The 18,160-nt window shown below is 39.3% G+C and overlaps 1 protein-coding gene across 1 annotated transcript in view; it reads left to right on the top strand.

Annotated features, from left to right (window-relative positions):
- ANO6 (anoctamin 6) overlaps nucleotides 1-17,915 on the top strand; it is a 71,268-nt gene extending 53,353 nt beyond the window's left edge. Inside the window, exons 11-20 of the mRNA XM_039727007.1 lie at nucleotides 623-768; nucleotides 2,270-2,347; nucleotides 3,798-4,023; nucleotides 4,892-5,061; nucleotides 5,627-5,724; nucleotides 6,369-6,499; nucleotides 7,302-7,507; nucleotides 11,607-11,806; nucleotides 12,262-12,367; nucleotides 13,292-17,915. Of these exons, the coding sequence (XP_039582941.1) occupies nucleotides 623-768; nucleotides 2,270-2,347; nucleotides 3,798-4,023; nucleotides 4,892-5,061; nucleotides 5,627-5,724; nucleotides 6,369-6,499; nucleotides 7,302-7,507; nucleotides 11,607-11,806; nucleotides 12,262-12,367; nucleotides 13,292-13,498 (1,568 nt within the window). The 3' untranslated portion in view covers nucleotides 13,499-17,915. The remainder of the gene's footprint in view (nucleotides 1-622; nucleotides 769-2,269; nucleotides 2,348-3,797; nucleotides 4,024-4,891; nucleotides 5,062-5,626; nucleotides 5,725-6,368; nucleotides 6,500-7,301; nucleotides 7,508-11,606; nucleotides 11,807-12,261; nucleotides 12,368-13,291) is intronic.
- Nucleotides 17,916-18,160: the final 245 nt, after the last annotated feature.

An 18,160-nucleotide genomic window follows, 5' to 3' on the forward strand; every position in this document is an offset into this window, starting at 1 on the left:
CTTCCAGCTGCAGGAGCACAGTCCAGGGAAGCAGCTGGCCCAGCCCAGGGAGTTTCTAAGCTCCATGCCATATGAAAGAGCTGCAGTCTCTTCAGGTTTGTGCTAGCAGAAGAGGAAAGACAGCTGTATTTAAGCAGATTTACCTGAACAAACATTGATTTTGTAGTCTGAAAATTGATAACTTGTCTACACAAAAATTGCAGTATCAAAACAATTCAGTTTCTTAAGTATCCCATGTTAAACTTTTTCAAAGCAGCCTGTAATATAAAATCCAAAGTGCTCATATTTTGGCCTTAGTCGGAAGGAAAATACATAGATAAAGTAAATACATTCTTTAGCATGTGGTTACACCACCACTTACCTCAGGTTTCTCATATTAAAGTACATGAATCATAAATCATATGATTTATGATTCATGTACTTTAATATGAGAAAATACATCCAAAATCATAATTGTATATAGGAGTAGATCCAGTTTTCACCATTGCATTAGCCAGTAAAGGTTTTGTTCCATGTCTGTGAAAAGCTGTGTGGAATACTGAGCCATGAGTTATAGCCCAGAGGGGGCAAACAGCATCCAGTACTCATGTGGTATTGCTCATTTTGTCTATCATTTGGATAGTTACCTTTTTTTTGGAGTTTTGGAAGCGACGGCAGGCTGAACTGGAGTACGAATGGGACACAGTTGAGTACTTGGAGCAAGAAGAGCAAGTTCGCCCCGAGTACGAAGCTCGCTGCACTCACGTAGTGATGAATGAAATCACACAGGTAAGGAATATTTTAACAACTGGTGATGGTTACTGCTGTAGGCAAGCTGTGAGCAGACACTATGAAAATGGTGAATCGGGGCTGGAGCTTTATAAATCAGCAGTGCCTCAAATTGATAAGCTGGCCTGAAAACAGTGACTTGATGAAGTACAGATGCAGGGAGAGGGAATTAAAATCTAACTGAAAGCACTTTAAAGTAGTTGCCTGTTTGAAGACATTGTGCTGCTGAAGTTCCTCTGTCTTAAATAAATAGAAGTAGACATCATCCCCGGCTTAGAAGACTAAGTCTACTTTATTAAATCCCCAAGAAATTATTAATTGTTACTGCCAGAGGCCAAGTTCACAGAGCATTTGCTATCTTTACCTAGGAATGCATCAGGAAAAAAAAGGTGAATAGAGGGAAATGTTGCATTATTACATATATTATGCCAGGAATGTTTTTTAACCGAAGATGTTTCTGTTTGAATCATATAAATAGCTATTGTTGCTAAGTGCATATGGATAAAATTATGATTAATAACAACAAACTTGCAGAGACAAGGATAAACCACATTTCAATGACAGAGGATTCATATTTATGAGGATCTTAGTTTGGATTTCTATTTATTATACATTTCAGTAGCTTTAGCTTTAGCAGCTTACTCAAGTTCAGTTTCACTTTTTATTATTCTCTGTCAATAGATTACTCTGTCTTTTGTCTAATCATTTGCACTGCTTTCACATTCTATCCATGTTATACTAATGTTTATTAGAGGGCACTTGAAAAGTTTCAAAATTAACTGCCATAATTGAAACTATCCTATATAGAAACTATCCTATATAGATCTTCTTTTTATATCTTGTGCTATCAAAAAACTCATCCTGTTTAAAAGCTTATAAACCTATGCCACCTTGAATATATAAAGTCATAGCTAGAAAGTTCCTTTCAGACAGTTCAAAGAGTGAAGAATATGCTAAAATATTTTATTTTGATCCTCAGTGACTCTTTAAAGACTCAGTGAATTTTCACAGTACCACACTGAGGTAGTCATTTTCCTTGGGGAAGCTATCCCATTGTTCATATGGAATACATTGAGAAATACAGAGATCAAGGACCAAAATTTTAGTGCCTGCTAAGTTTAGCCATTGAAATTTGAAAGATAATGACCTTGGATACCATGGTCAGCCAAGAAGGATGGGTCCATTCAAAAGGACTATGCACCCTGTAATGGCTGAAGTCAATAAGATCTCAGGACCCTCTACTTCTATGGAAGTCATTTTTATCATAGAAGGGGCAGAAAAAAAGAGATCTGTAATGAGGCAAGACTTCTGAAATCATGAATAAATGTTGAGTTTCCGGGAAACAAAATACTTTTTCCCTTTTTCTCTGCCCTCAGTATACTAAAGATTTCAATTGGACCACACACACACCAAAAAAAAAAAACAAAAAAAAAAACCCAAAACAAAACAAAAAAAAGCCAGACAAAAATTATTTATTGACCTGTTTCCTAATCTTTTACAGCAAGAAGAACATGTGCCATACACTGCATGTGGGAAGTGCGTGCGTATGACTTTCTGTACAAGTGCCATCTTCTTCTGGGTAAAGTTCTTCTCTTTTTCTTTCCCCTCATAAATTCACTTTTCTAGTAAGTGCCTAAAAAAAATGATCCTCCTGAACTGAACAAAAAATGAGAATGGAACCGGTTTACGCTGGATTTCCATCTCATGCATAAATCAAGCCCATAAGGTATGGACCCAAGGTATGGAGAAGGTAGCTGTAGTTACCCAGTAGTCATTAGCATACAGTATCAAAATATCCTGCAGCTGTAGCTTGTGAGTTATGCTTGTGAAAGTGGTCCATTGATTTTTCCCTCATTATTTTAAGACAAGTGCCTTTGCTTTTAGGGGAGCAGTAAGGGGAAGACTTTGGTTTATATGCTCTCCTCTTTGCTAGTTTCTGTCTGATTTGTTCCAGCTGTGTTCTTCCATATTGTGTCTCACAGTCCATGACCTCTTTCAGGTTTTGTGTTTCACTTAACAGAGCAAAGCTGGGTGCTCTTTAATCTTCCAGAGCTGCTACTTTAATTAAAACTAAACCTTGAAAGCAGTCCAGTCAACCATGACACAATATATAACACAATGAGCAGGCCTAGAGAGATTGCCTTGAAAAGCTCTGTGTTTCAGCGTGCTCCTCATCTGTAGCAGCTGGAAAAGACCTCATTCTCAGTGATAGGATGCAGAGAGAGTGGTGTCTGGCAGCCCAGGAGAGCCCCAGCATTGACATATTTGAAACACAAAGGAAAGAATACTGATTTACAGTTGGATTTAAATATGTCAGTCTTCATGCTGGAGGGAAGAGATTTGTTCTGGGTTTGTCACTTGTGTTGCTGCACAGTTACTGTGTGCGGTGTCAGGGAAGGTAGTTCATGGCAGTTTGCTGAGATAGTGAAAAAAGATACACAGCCTGTGGACCTTAAACTGAACTAGTGAATAGCTAGAGAACTAGTGAAAAATAAAAGTATGAAGAGACACAAAAAGAGGAGATGGCAAGCAAGATAGGGTGCCTGGATCATTACTGCAGCTCCTGCAGACTGCATGACTTGGCTTAAATTTTTTCTATTCCTTGGAGGGATTTGTAGTCTGTAATAGTATCACGTGGAAGAGAAGGTGCAATCCCCTCCATAATCAATGTAGACTCACTAGTACATTTGCCATCCTGCCAATTGTCCAATATGAAGGGTTTTCTCCCATCACATGCCTCGAGGTGCAAGATTTGATTACACTTCTTGTTATATTGGCTTACATCAGTAAAACCCCTTGTTATTAGTCATAAAACAGACCATCTCTTTTCTTTCCTGCAGATTTACTATGCTACATGAAAAAAATGCTTCTTTTATGGATTCTCTGTTTATTGCTTTGATCATCCTCTTGCAATGGAATGACAGGCACAAAATTGCTTTCCTTTTGCCTATCATAAAAAGTGTTTTGAACTCACTTTTTCCTAACGCCAGTGGTTGAACATGAACATCTTTCTTGCATTCCCTTGGCAGATCCTTTTGATTATTGCTTCAGTTGTTGGAATCATTGTCTACAGGCTCTCTGTTTTCCTGGTGTTCTCTGCGAAGCTGTCACAGCACATCAGTGGAACGGAGGCGATCCGCAAGTACCTGACTCCACAGACAGCCACGTCAATAACTGCTTCCCTCATCAGCTTTGTTGTCATTATGATTCTCAACATTGTCTATGAAAAAGTGGCAATCCTGATCACTGACTTTGGTATGCTACTGCTCTGCCTTAGATGGAAACGTGGGGTAAAATAGCTAGAAAAATTAGCATTTATAGGTATAGTAGGTATAACACCTGTACCGCATCTTTCAGAATTTTCCCACAAAATCACACAATACCACCTAGAAATTTTCCAATACAGATTTTCTCAATATCACAGAAATATGATATTCAGCTCTTTGCCTGAAAAGGCCTTACATAGGCAGCATGAAAGATCAATTGTTTACAGTTTTGTGCTTGTGAAACGTACAAAGCAAAGAAAATTACTACAAGAACCAAGCTTTATGAAAACAGATCAGTAAGGCATAACACATTCAATTATATTAGCTTTTGTTTATGGGTAAAATAGCTATTTTCTTGTAAATGAGTGAACTAAGATCACCATTCCAAAGCTACTTACCACTCTGATGTTTAAACTGATAAACAATCACAAATAATATTATTCTCTATATTCAGGCCATCAACATTAAAGTAGCTGTTTTACTTTAGATGCATGAAGTAATGTGGTGTTTTCACTTAATACTGTTTCATCAGTTCAAAGTGATACATTTGCATCTTTGTCAAGTCTGCTGGATTTGGGTGCTTTTTCTTCCCCTGAGTTATTAGAATTCTTGTGTCTTCTCTTTCTTTATTGTCAGGAAACAAGTTCTTTTCTCTTTACAACCCATACAGTTTTAGAATTATATAATGATTACAGTATACATGGGGATTAGGTACAATCTAAATGATAATGCTCTCAGTCATATAAAGGAATATGAGGCATACAGATATTTTGCAGCTGAGGCTCTAGAACAGCTTGTAGGTTACTTGTAGGTTGGGTTGGGGTTATTTTAATTTATTTACTTTTCTTTCATTGTAGAACTTCCAAGGACACAGACTGATTATGAAAACAGTCTGACCACAAAGATGTTCCTGTTCCAGTTTGTCAACTACTATTCTTCATGCTTCTACATAGCTTTCTTTAAGGGTAAATTCGTAGGTCACCCTGGAAGTCCAGTTTATTGGCTAGGAAGGTATCGCAATGAAGAGGTAAGAATGTGGAATGTATAATTAGTCCGGGTATTGTGCTGCAGTTTGGAGTGTATAAAGTAAAACATAATTGTACATATTAAACCTTAGGGTTTTAAAGTGACTGCCTCCCAAGGTAATTACCTCCTTACTAACCCCTAGCGTAAAAGAATATGGCCCAAGACCAGTTGAGCTTAGAAATGTATTACATGTACCCAGAAAAGTGTATTTTACCATGGTCAATCTGTGACTGGGCACACAGAAAGGACAGAATATCAGTAGAAGCATTCCTGTTTTGCTGGGTGACCCTGACCTGGTGATAGCACAGAGCTGCATGACTTCACCTGGTATTTCACTCTTTCACTGTATTCTGGCAACCTACCATATGTGGCCTGGATTTGACTTTTGCATACCTTACTGGAAAGGTGTGCATAGACAGTCTTCTTTGAATGCTTTCAGTAATGTTGTTATAATAAATCAGGAATATTTATAATATTAATTATTTTAAATTAATTTTAAATGCTTCATTTATGCCTGAAAAGTTACCCAACCACAAAAAAATTTTCCTGTCTCACCCAAACTTCAGTGTGATCCAGGTGGATGTCTCCTTGAGCTCACAACCCAGCTTGCCATCATAGTGGGAGGGAAAGCTATCTGGAACAACATTCAAGAAGTGCTTGTTCCGTAAGTTCAAACTATTAAGTAATCTGCTCTTTCATAGTTGAAAAATATTGTTTTTCTTGATGCCTTCAGGCATTTGATCACTGAGTTTGGTAAGTGCATATTGTATTCTGAAAGAACAAAACTTGTCCTCAGAGTCTTTTTTGGTCCAGGCTCCTGTCTCTGTTGTTTTAACTGATTTTAATTCTAATCAGAAATTCTTCCTTCCTCTGCAAGTCAAACTCTACGTGTTTCAGGTTGAATATTCAAAACTGAGGTAGTAGAAGCTATGACAATATTAAACTGAAGTCTTGCTTAATATTAATTGGAATGATTTGTGGTTATACATCTGGATTTTAAAAGTCATGCATTAAGTTAAGATTTTAACTCATTTAAACTCATTTAGTAGATACAAATCACTGTGAATCTGGTATATGGCCCTTCTACACTCTTATTTATGGCTTGTAAAAACCCACTTTAAGGATAAGGCAACAAAAGTTGCTTTTCTTAGGAAGAAAGTTTTGAATAATTCAGAATAAATAAATCTGTTTCCCTGTTTAAACCTACAGGGAAAATGTAAAAGAAGAAATGCCAATTTTTCTTTGCATTTACTGAACTTTTTAGGTTCTCTTACCAATGCTAGTGTTCTTTTTCTCCCTGTCTGATAGTTTGATCAAGAATCTAATTGGAAGATATTCTGCAGCTGCTAGATCAGAAAAAGTTGTTCCACGTTGGGAACATGACTACCACCTCCAACCCATTGGAAAACTTGGACTATTTTATGAGTATCTTGAAATGGGTAAGGAACAGTTTAGTCTGGATTCACCACTGCTGCTGGATAGAAACATGTTCTAAAGAAAATCTTCATACAAGCAATGCTTAATATGGTGGACAGAGGAGACATTAATGTTTTCTGAGACAAGTTTTGATTGAGCCATTACAGATGGTTTCACAAGCTTTTATTAAGCAGCAAAGCCTTAATCCATTTTATAACTAGGAAGCAGCATGTGATTGTACAAGGGGGAGTACTGCTGCTCCCTTTCCTAATCCTGTGAGAAATGCATTCAGAAGGCAGACCCCTGTCGTGTTCTGGTGCTGCACAGCAGAGCCCTGTGTCAGACTGCTCTGCTGGAGGTCTGCAGTCACCTGAGGACTCGTTGCTGGTAATTTGGGAGCTGGCAGGCCATGGCTGGTTTGTTGCCACCATCCATTCTGTGACAACATTGCCAGTGTGATTAAGGCAGTACCCAGACACCAGCAAGATGATTGTTGGGCCTTCCAGTTCAGTATAGAGACAGATAGTAATGAGATTTCCAGGTCTTCATGACAAAGATGTCAGAAAGAAATGGATGCTTGAATACCCAGAATAGTTCCTCATGCTGTGTTGTGATTTGCAATATTTTCCTGTCCCCCTCACCTAGCAAGTTTTTCCAGTACTGTTGTGATACTATTTTTTCATCCAAAAGATTCACTAGGAACCCAGCTACTCTTTCTTTTTTCTTGCACCTGAATACCTGAGTATATGAACTATACATACCTACACCTGCTCATCTCCAGGAAATGAAAGCCTCACCAATACATGCAACCTCTCCCTTTCACAGTTATACAGTTTGGCTTTGTGACCCTGTTTGTGGCGTCGTTCCCCCTGGCTCCTCTTCTGGCCCTTATGAACAACATGCTGGAAATCCGGCTGGATGCGTGGAAGCTGACGACGCAGTTCAGGCGCATGGTTCCACAGAAGGCACAGGACATTGGTGCCTGGCAGCCCATCCTGCAGGGCATAGCCATTCTGGCCGTGGTCACCAATGTAAGTACGGCGCCAATGGCTGCAAAAGAGAAAACGCCTTCTCTGCAGGTGCTACATCCAAATCTGGGAATGCTGTGTGGCAATGCAGCTGAAATGATCCTTAAGGCACATCTTCTGAAAAGAGAAAGTCAGCTTCTTTCTTATGTGCTTAAAAATACCACGTGTGTTCATAATTGCATATCAGAATGAATTTTCTGAGAAATCGGACTCTAATCTGTTCTTCAGTTGTACTTGATTTTTTTTAAGTATACAACAAACTGAATTTTACGAGAGTTTCTTGAAAATATTTAAGCAAAAAACTCTGATTAATATACTTCTAACAATGAAATTCAGACCTTTAATTTTTTTTGCATTAATTCACCAATATTTTATTTGTAGGCTGCATTGTGGGAAGAAAAATAAGCCATTGTGATTTAACACTGTGGATTATTTGATTGCTTATTCTTAAACAGGAGCTAGTATGTATTAGCTTACAGAAAATTCTTGCTGCTGGCCTTTTTTAAAGGAATAATGACCACTGGTTTCTTCTGCAGGCACAATAACACCTCAGCCTATCCATGGGGAATAGCCTTTCTCAACAAGGTGGCTGTTCTGTTTTGAGAGCGATCCAAATATCTTATTCTATTGGATAACTGTATTTCCTCGTCAATCCAGCTGGATCTTGTAATACCAATATGAAACTAGAAGTTGAAGGTGTATCTTAAGATTACTTTAAAATATTGTACCTTATCACAGTTCTCGTGGTATTCAGGGCAGAGTTACAGTGGTTTTGGTGACATCAGGTTGACTCAGCCATGTGTAGGCTTCTGTCAGGAATGTGTTTGTGCCCTGCTTTCTGCAGGTGATGTCAGTGTGCAAACGGCGTCAGCCGGTCGCCCTGTGGGGCTGTCGCGTGCGAGGGGCTCAGCCCCAGAGACGATGTCAGTGTGCAAACGGCTCGCCCTGTGGGGCTGTCGCGTGCGAGGGGCTCAGCCCCAGAGACTGTCACATTCAAACAGCCCCACTGCACGTGTTGTGAGGACCTCAAAGAGATTGGTATTTACTGCTAATGAAGTGTTGGCCATAAAGCCATGCGTTCGAGCAAATGCTAGAAGCTGTTTTCCTCCTTTAAGTGTGTTTCTTTCCTTGTTTGACATCCAGGAACTGATCCAAGCCATCAGTCTTTAACAACCATGCCTTGATTTTACCTTAGTACACAGAAAGTGTTTCTTCTCTTCCTCATTACTTGTTACAGCTGATTATACTTGGGTACTGTATCATCTTCCCCTTGGTGCATCTTCTCCTTCATGCATGTTACCTTTGTAGCAGCTGCTAGTACTTGCAATCAACTTTTGCACAAAGCTACCAGTTTTGAGAGTTGCCGTGAGGCACTGGACTTCCTATTGCATCTGTTGTTGATTTGAAGACTGATTTTAATTAGTTATGGTATAAATGGAAAACTGTGTGCAGTAAGGCTTGGGAAGCAAAGAATGTGCTGTTTGTTTGTAGTTCTCCAGTGCAATACCCTGAAATGCAGCCCATAATTCAAGAGGAGAAAAGTTTTTCCTTTGAGAGGACGCCGTAGGATTAGTTCTCGTATTTCTGTCCTTGAAGCTCTCCGGAGCACATCTGGAGATCATTCTGAGAGAGGGAGGAGAGTGAGACAAGGCTCAGATTTAGGATGATGAGAGACCTGGGGCCTTGCAAAAAAGATTCAGTAAGATCAAACATTAAGCTCTGTAAATACCATATTCCAGCATCTTTCTGATACAAAGAAGTAGCATCAAACTCATTTGGTCCAAGGGGAGAAGGAATTTTTTTGTCTAACTGTTAAGTTGATATTAATTAATTTATGGTCTGACTAGGTGAGCTAATGAGCAGAAAGAAAGTTTATTTAACAAAAATTTTCTATGCTTGTAATTCAGACTACAAATACTCGTACTCTACTTTTAACTCTACTTCAGAGTTAAAAACAGAGTAATTTAGCTGTAAGGTCGTCTCCCTGCAGCTGCAAGACACAGTAATATATACTTCTTGTCAGTCAAAAACACCTACTCAGCATGTAAATATAAACAACACATAATTTTCACTTCATTTCACACTGGCATGTAATGCTTAAAAACAGTTTTTAAAAGTGCATGCCAACTACATTTGATTTGAGCCAAAGTGCAGTACAAGAAAAACACCTTATACTTGAAAATTTTCAATGAGTTTTAGACCTAGGATGCCTTCCTTTTGTTTCTCATCAGCCAAACTTTCTCTCAGCTGAACTCATAACAATATTCTGGAGAACTAAATACACATCTTGGACCACAGTCTCAGAAGGATTGTTTCTGCAACTTTTATCTTAACTACAGTTTAGCTTCTCAGGTTCTTCAAAGTAAGCCAACCCGAAAGGTAAGACACTAGGATATCATTCATCATTTGGCAGTGGTGCTACTTGAGGTAGGGTGGGTCTTGCCTCCTTTTCAACTCTCTGCTCTTTCCCTTTGCTGTCTTTCCCCCTTGGTCCTGTCTCTTGCACTGTGCTGATTCACATGATGAATCAGACCAGGGAAAGAATCCAGTGGTGATTCCCAGTTGGATCAGCATTTTCATCTGATCTGCTGGATGGGGCCAAGACTGCCCAAACCAGCACAGAGCCCAAGTCAACTGCTAAAGGCAGATGCAGGAGTTTGTTTTAGCTAGCACTGCCACCAAAGCATTGTTCAAGGAACTGTAGAAGAGTTATCCACATTTTTTTTCACCTTTTCTCCTCTCTCCCCTTTCCTGTTACAAATACCTCCTCAGGCTGGGATTGTCTGGCCAGAAATGCTGCACAAAAATGGAAATTTTCTGTCCCATGTCATCAAAATAAGGAAATAGAGATCTCATTAATTACAGACTTGCATGATGGGGAATAAAAACAGATATTAACCAGTTTTTGTGCTCCTCTGCTACGCATTATTGCTTGACTTTGCCCATGACTCTGTCCTATGATTTTCCTGTAGTTTTTTCTGCTTCTTTTGTACATCTGTGTCTAAACCTCCTTTCACCTGATCTCATCAGATCCCTACTTCACACCTTTCTCTTCCATGTCTCTGCCCTGGTTCTTTCCATCCACGTTGTCAAGTGGGTATTTTTATCCTGGTATGGGACAAAACACTTCTCTCTGAGTCCTGCAGTGCAGCTGGTCACTCCTCCCCAGGTGCTGGGCACCAGAGACGTCTGTTGTCATGAGCTGGCTGGGCAGCCTCTTGCTAAATACTCAGCTGCAGATCTTGCCAGTGGAAAGTCTTCCTCACAGGGAAACCTTTTGAACTTGCAGTAGCAGGGGAGGAAATTGGATTAAACATAGTTAACCTGTCCTCCAGAATAGGATGTTTTGGGAAGTTCATGAGTTTAGAAAAGACTTCCCACAACAAACCCACAGATCGTATTTCCTACCCAGTTTGTGACTAGCACACTGAGTAGGACAGGGACTCTCTTGGGAGCAAGATAAAAACAAATGGTCACGTCATGTAAAACAGCACTATGCAGCTGCTACTAAAAAAAATTATCTTGGCATCAAGAGCAGTTTCCACATGCTATAGTAGGAGGCAACAAGTACCAAGATGAATTTGGGCTGGCTAGAACCTCAGAAAGGGTGGGATGTTTCTAGGATCAGAAATGGATCAGTTCTATATCTAATTTATTTAATTCCTTTACTCAGACATCGGAGAACCTGGTGACATTTAATTTTCTATTACTGAAGAATTCTTCTGTTGTTTCCATTAGTTTCATCAGGCAGAATTTCTTCAAGCATCTCATTAGTACTCATAAGAAGCACATTTGCTGATCTTCTCTGCATGCACGTGAAGAAAGTGTTTTATAGTTTAACTGTTTTAAGGCATTCAGCAGAGCTAGCATAATTTAGAAACTGTACAGAGTGCACATGCCAGAAAGGGATTGTTTTGTGCCCATGAGAGACTACATGCTCATTTTACAGAATGAACAAACCACTCATGGGAAAAGAACGTATTTTCTATTTTTAGCTTATGTGCTAACTTTTGAGATGCTAAATATATGGCAAAGAAATGCCTATTAAAGCTTATTTTTTTAATGCTGCTCTGCTTTTTTGTTTTCTCTGTCTGAAATGCAGGCTTTGATCATTGCTTTTACATCTGACATGATTCCTCGTCTGGTTTACTACTGGTCCTTTTCGGTCCCTCCTTACGGGAGTCACAGCACTCACACTATGGAGGGGTATATAAACAGCACGCTTTCTGTCTTCAATATATCAGACTTCAAGAATGCAAGCAAGCCTTCCTCCCCTTGGTTTGGGAACCAAACAACATGCAGGCAAGTGTCAAATATATATTTGTCATTTTCCAATTACAAAAATAATGGGGTTTATATCTAAGCCATCTTATTCAGTTAACAATATCCCTCAAGAAACATTAAAACACAGGAAAAGTCAGCTTATTTTGAATGGCAGAATGGAGTGGAAGTATTCACCCATAAGTTTGTGCTATTCAGAAAATTATTTTTTTAATTTGGCTTTCTCCTAGCTGATAGTTTTCTGAAAAAAGCACCTTAAAAGTTTTATTAGTAATTCTTAATGAAATGGCAAAAATACGACGTTTCAGCCAAAAATGGCTTATCTTGCAGATAGGATTTTACCCATCACAGTAGTTGCCCGAGCTAACTGTTCCAGGACACATTGAGCAGGGCCATGTTGTGCTCCATCCTCTGGCCACAGTGCCGTACTGCAGAGGTGCCAGAGACAGCTCCTGACTTTCCTGCCTTGCTTTCAGATACCGGGATCTCCGCTACCCTCCTGGTCACCAGCACCAGTATGAGCACAACATATACTACTGGCATGTCATTGCAGCCAAGCTGGCTTTCATCATTGTCATGGAGGTCGGTGTATGGGGGTTTGAGCATTGCCTACTTAGTCTCTTCCCTCCCTGTGGAAAATCCTGCAGAAGCATTCGGTCCAGGCACAGCTATCAGAGCTGGTGGTCTGTGCTAGTGTGAGCAAGAATTGGGAGATGTAAATCAAGAGTAGCAACATTGGAAAAATAATTCCCTGAAATCATGACATCAGCTGAGGATTGTCCCACATATCTGCAGCTTCTTTTCTCAAGAACTGTAGAATAATTTTTAGTAGCAGAAATGGAATTCATGTACTTAGAGGAGGTTTGTACACAGTGTCCTGAATGCACATGTGTGATACCTGTTTGTAATAATGTACGTAATACAGGTACAGTACATGGCACAGTGAAGTCTATAAAGACAGTCCCTGTAAGAAGTGAGTCTCTAGATGTCATCAAAAAACAATTGCTCCTTCTTCTGCAGCTACAGCCTGAGCTTACAAAAGATGGGATTTAGTCCAAGATGAAGAGAGAGAAATATTGGGTATTTAATTATAAAATGTGTTTAGGTCCTGATCCAGGGACTACTGAAGTCATCAGAAACTGGTTAGAGCAGATTTCCTGTACAAGAGAAAAGTAATTGCCCCAGAGTCATTTGAACAGACGTAAAAACTCTTATAGGAAACTGTTACAAGTGTTTCCATGCAGGAGGGAAGGACTGTGTACGAGGGTTTCCCCAAAGCAGGCTGAGAAGTCCTTGCTCAAATCAGGACTGGAAAATCAGAAATTCTTGTTTGTCAGATAATTATTCTATCTTATTAGTCATGTCTTTTTAAAATCTTTTTCTATAGTGTTAGATATTCACACTGAATCAGCTCAGCGTCTTAAGACAAAAAGTGACATTTCATTTATAATGAAAATAATGTCCTGTTCAGCCTGACTGACATTTTTTCATTTTCACCTTTCCCAGCATGTCATATACTTTGTGAAGTTTATTATTTCATATGTAATTCCGGATGTATCAGAGAAGACCAAGAGCAAGGTCAAACGAGAGAAGTACCTGACACAGAAACTATTACATGAGAATGATCTCAAAGGTGTGAAAAAAACCATGGGCAAAATAGCCGAGAAAATCATCAAAGGAGCAGACAGCACTTTCCGACCTAAAGATGAATAAGTACTTTTTCATATGGAATAACAGTACTTGGACGACTGATATCTGTCCAGATATTGCCAATAGCTATCAAGCACTTTGGATTTACTAGATATTGTTTCTTGCAGCTCTTACATGCTCATTTACCAATTTCCCTTGGACAAATGCAACCAGTGCAATGCAGATAAGAGTTATAATTTTTTTTTAAACAGCTTTTTAAGACATATTAAAAAAAAAAAAAAGACAAAAATTATTTATCCTTTTAAGAAGATGCAGATTAATTCCCAAACACCTAAGCTGCTTTCTACTTTTCTTAAGCATCAGCTATTAGATAACTAATCTAACTTGAATAAGCCTTAAGAACAAGAATGATTTGCTATAAGAATATCATTGCATCCAATGAAGGAGTTTTGATTGCTTGCTAATGCAGACCTCAGCTAGAAAATGAAGAGGAAAAGCTGAAACATGAAGGAAAAAGAAACAAAATACAACTCAAAATCCATGGGAATTGACATACTAAGCATGGTTGTTTGCTACTCTGAATTAGCTATGCATACTGAGACTTAAATGGATAACAAGATATTTCAATTAATCATGGACTTGGATCACATGAAGCAACAGAACTGTAAGCCCATCCTGTTCATCAATCTTTGTGTAAACAGGAGGATTGCCTTTGAAATCAATGCATACAAACTGACCTTACAGCACGCCAATTGAGTAGAAAACTCAGGCATTTTATCTTTCCCCAGTCAATGTACTTTCATTAGTTCACTTGCCCATTCTGAGCTAAATGCTCATAGCCTTGAAGGTCTCCTACCTGTAAAAGCAATAAGTGTTAAAAGTCTTTTCACATACTAAATCAATATTTGTGGAGGGCTGTCTTTTGCATTTCTCTCACGCCAGAACGTGCTCTTCCCTGAGGTTTTGACATAGGATGAATGTGCAGCTGAACATTTTGATACAACATTGTGTGATAAAGTGAGTTCTGACAAGGCTATGAATCTATTGGAACTGGAGATTGGAATAAACCATTTAATAGGCCTTAACCATGCTGTGAAGCTTTGAAGAATATGGAAGGATGTCAGAGGTGTGGAGGCATGTGCTACAGCCATCAGTCATCTCCAAATCAGGCTGCCGATCTCCCTGCTCATTTTGGCACCAGCTGCAAACTGGGAATTAGGGAATTACAGATTAGGCACGTATGTGGAGAGCTATTTTGTGCCTGAAGAAGTGATATTGCAGATTATTAACTTGCTTTGTTTTTTAACAGTTTTAATGAACTAATTTATATAAATCATGAAAACCAAAACCTTTTTAAAAAAGAAAAATATGCCTGTGCTCTATAAACCAGGCGATTACTTTGTGTTTGTAATTTTGTACTCTTCTTAAATACAATAGGTATGCAGAATTTTTATGCAGGTTATTCATATAGCTTTTTAAGTATGAAGTCCATTTACAGAAATTAAATAGCATTTAGAAGATGCATTTTACCCAGTCAATAATCAGAAGGAATTAAACCTATGAAGTTTGCAGCAAAATCTCCAAATACTGAGTGCCGTGTAATTCAAGCCCATCTTTTGAAGCAAACCCAACAGAATCACAAGATTATTCAGACTGGAAAAGACCTTTACAATTATCGAGTCTAACCATTAACCTGACACTGCCAAGTCCACAACTAAACCATGTCCCTGGGTGCCAGATCTACATGTATTTTAAATACCACTCTCTGAGCCCAGCCATCCAGGCAGTTTTTTATCTAGCCAGCAGTAGGTCTGCCCAAGCTGTGAGCAGATCAGCACCCATTCAGCCCTAGGGACTTGTGTCTGTCTAAGTGGTGTGGCAGGTCATGGACCATTTCCCCTTGGATTATGAGGGCTTCATTCTGCTCTCTGCCCCTGTCTCCCAGGTCAGGGAGCTGGGTTCTCAGAGAACAGCTAGTCTTACTACTAAAGACTGAGGCAAAAAAAGGCATTGAGTACCTCAGCCCTTTCCTCATTTTTGTCTGTGTGTTCTATCACATCCAATAAACGATCAAGAGTCTCCTTAGCCTTCTTTTTGTTGCTAATATGTTTATAGAAACATTATTGTCTTTTGCAGCAGTAGCCAGATTAAGTTCTAGTTGGGCTTTGGCCTTTCTAACTTTATCCCTGCAAAACCTCATAGCATTAGTCTTCTTGAGCTGTCTGCCCATTTTCCAAAGGTCATCAACTCTCCTTTTCTACCTGAGTTCCAGCCGAAGCTCTCTGTTCAGCCAGGCTGGTCTTCTCTTTTGAATATTTCCAGGGATGGAGACTCCACAACCTCTCTGGGCCACCTGTGCCACTGCTCAATCATCCTCTCAGTGAAAAAGTGTTTCAGTTTCTGCCCACTGCCTCTGGTCCTGTCACTGCATAATATACCAAACTTTCAGTTAAAACCAACTTTTGTAAAAAAAGTTGTTTCAAGGAACAATTTTAGTGAAGTACTCAGGACTTCCCTGTGGAAAATGAGTTGGGTTAGAAAGGACAGTCAGCTCTATTCATACTTGGAGCTTTTGATTTTAACTTTCAACTGGACCTTTCTCATTTGCAGTTGTGTTCAGATGAGAGATGCCATTTTTATTCCCTCATCAGTGATCATAGCACCAGTGTGCCTTAAATACCTTTCCAAATGTGGTGTTAGAGGGCTGGGGTAGATAAGGAGGCATCTTGTGATAAAGGGGGGGAAATGCAGCACAAAATGGACCATTTCAAGTAATTATTTGATCTCAAGGAAGCTCCTTGAGAGTTAAAGAGACTAGGAAACAAGAGCAGTGGCAGAGCTTAAGGCTGATTTTCAGTAGCTAGACTTATGCACCTTGTTTGATACGTAGGGACTCTCCAGGTTGTTTCCTCCTACGTCAGTTGGCATCATTTCCTAAAGGGGGAGTTAGCCCTCAGTGTCATAAAGAGTTTATATTCCTGCCTTTAAAATAACAGTTTAAAAACCTGCTACATCAGCAAAACCTATGTGCCTATGGCTTGGGCTCCTCCCATAATAAAATCCTAATCAGCCCTGAGCGCGTTTCTATGTAACCTTTTTTATTCAGATGACAAATGTGCTTTGGAAACCAGTTTTCCACTTGTCTTCATTTTCTGGGAGATATCACAGATTATTGTGGGCACACATGGACTGAGTTCTTTTTGGTTCAAACTGACCCAGAAGGCAGCTTTTAGATATGCACTTAATGGTCACTGACAGGCCCTTAGTCTGCTGAAACCAGAGCTGGGCTGAAGAGAGTGGTGAGCTGTGCATGGGCATCACCTAGCCAACATTAACTGTTTGCTCCAGTGATTTGCTTCTGAAATGCCATGCTCCTTGCTAATGTAGCTGTAACATTTCATTTCGGAAGACATTTCATCAGGAATTCAGTTCAGTTTGCCATGTGCTCAGTGTTATTCACAGCAGAGTTCTGAATCAGAGAAAGAAGAGGGAAACCAACACAGTGCCTAATAATTGCATTTTAATAGTTTGATTTACGCTGTGCAGTTTCTGAAGCCTCTACCTCCAGCTGCTGAAATGTGCTCTGCCTGCGTGCCGGAAGCTCTGCGGAGGCTTAAGAACAAAATGCTGGGGGCCAGTTGCCAACATATGAGTATTTGTAATTTTATTTTTTTTTTAACCATTGTCACTTTAATTAAAGATCTGCTTGAAGGAAAAATCAGCATTTGTTTTAAACTCTTACTCTGTTTTACCTTTTTTCTACACTTGATATGTAGATCAGACTCCTACTTTGTACAGATCTGTTGAAGTCAGGGTGAATTTGGACCAGTGACCATTTCATTACCTTAACAAGCACCATAAATTACAGACTATCACCACTGTTTTAGACTTGTGTATGTCAAAAAATTCAGAATGTAAGAGTGTATTTTTTATTTTTTCTAAGAATGTTTGCAATTAGTTTCTGAATATTAAGATTTCTTTATATTTATTGTCATTAAATAAAGTCTATTTTAAAATATCAATACATCTGATGTTGATTAGTGTTGTTTGTTTTTCCTTGAATGATACTGCTGCTGCCAAATGCTACACTTAAATTATTACTGTGTCATCCTAGTCTAATTTCCATATTCATCCTCTTTTTCAATCTTATTCCATTAAACTGTTACTAGTGCTAAAATTTATCTTCTGGGTTTTTCTGCATCCCCCAGATGGAAGTCATTCCTTTCAACACCAGGTTGATGACAAGGACCATTATGTTCTCATACAAATAAACAGTTTAGGTCTTTATAAACTTTCACTCCTGTCATGATAAACCCTGTGTTATGTTTCAGAGTCATCATTTATTTCTTCATCTGGATCGAGTCTGGGATGCTCCCACCTCCAGGCAGTCCACTCTGTCCCTCCCTGCCATCCAGCCATCAGTTCTCTTCTGCTTCTGCTCTGGGTCTTGCTCTCTGCTTCCAGGAAATCCTTTCCTAAGACTTAGAGAACAGAAATGTTAGAGGGTAATTTTAAATAGAGACCTTCTTTGCACTGCAGTGTGTTGGTTTTATTTCACAGAGATTCTCAGGATCTGCTTTCAGCAGCTTTATGACAGTTGTAGAAGCAGAAGTACTACCACTTCCAGCCTGTTTTCTGCTGAGGGCTATGTGTCTTACCGATGCCAGGAGCCACATTGCCCTGCCACTCTTGCTTCAATTTGGCTTTGTCAGAGCAAGAACAGCA

Source organism: Passer montanus, unplaced genomic scaffold (genome assembly GCF_014805655.1).
Source record: "Passer montanus isolate IOZ18808 unplaced genomic scaffold, ASM1480565v1 scaffold6, whole genome shotgun sequence".
Taxonomy (NCBI): Eukaryota; Metazoa; Chordata; class Aves; order Passeriformes; family Passeridae; genus Passer; species Passer montanus.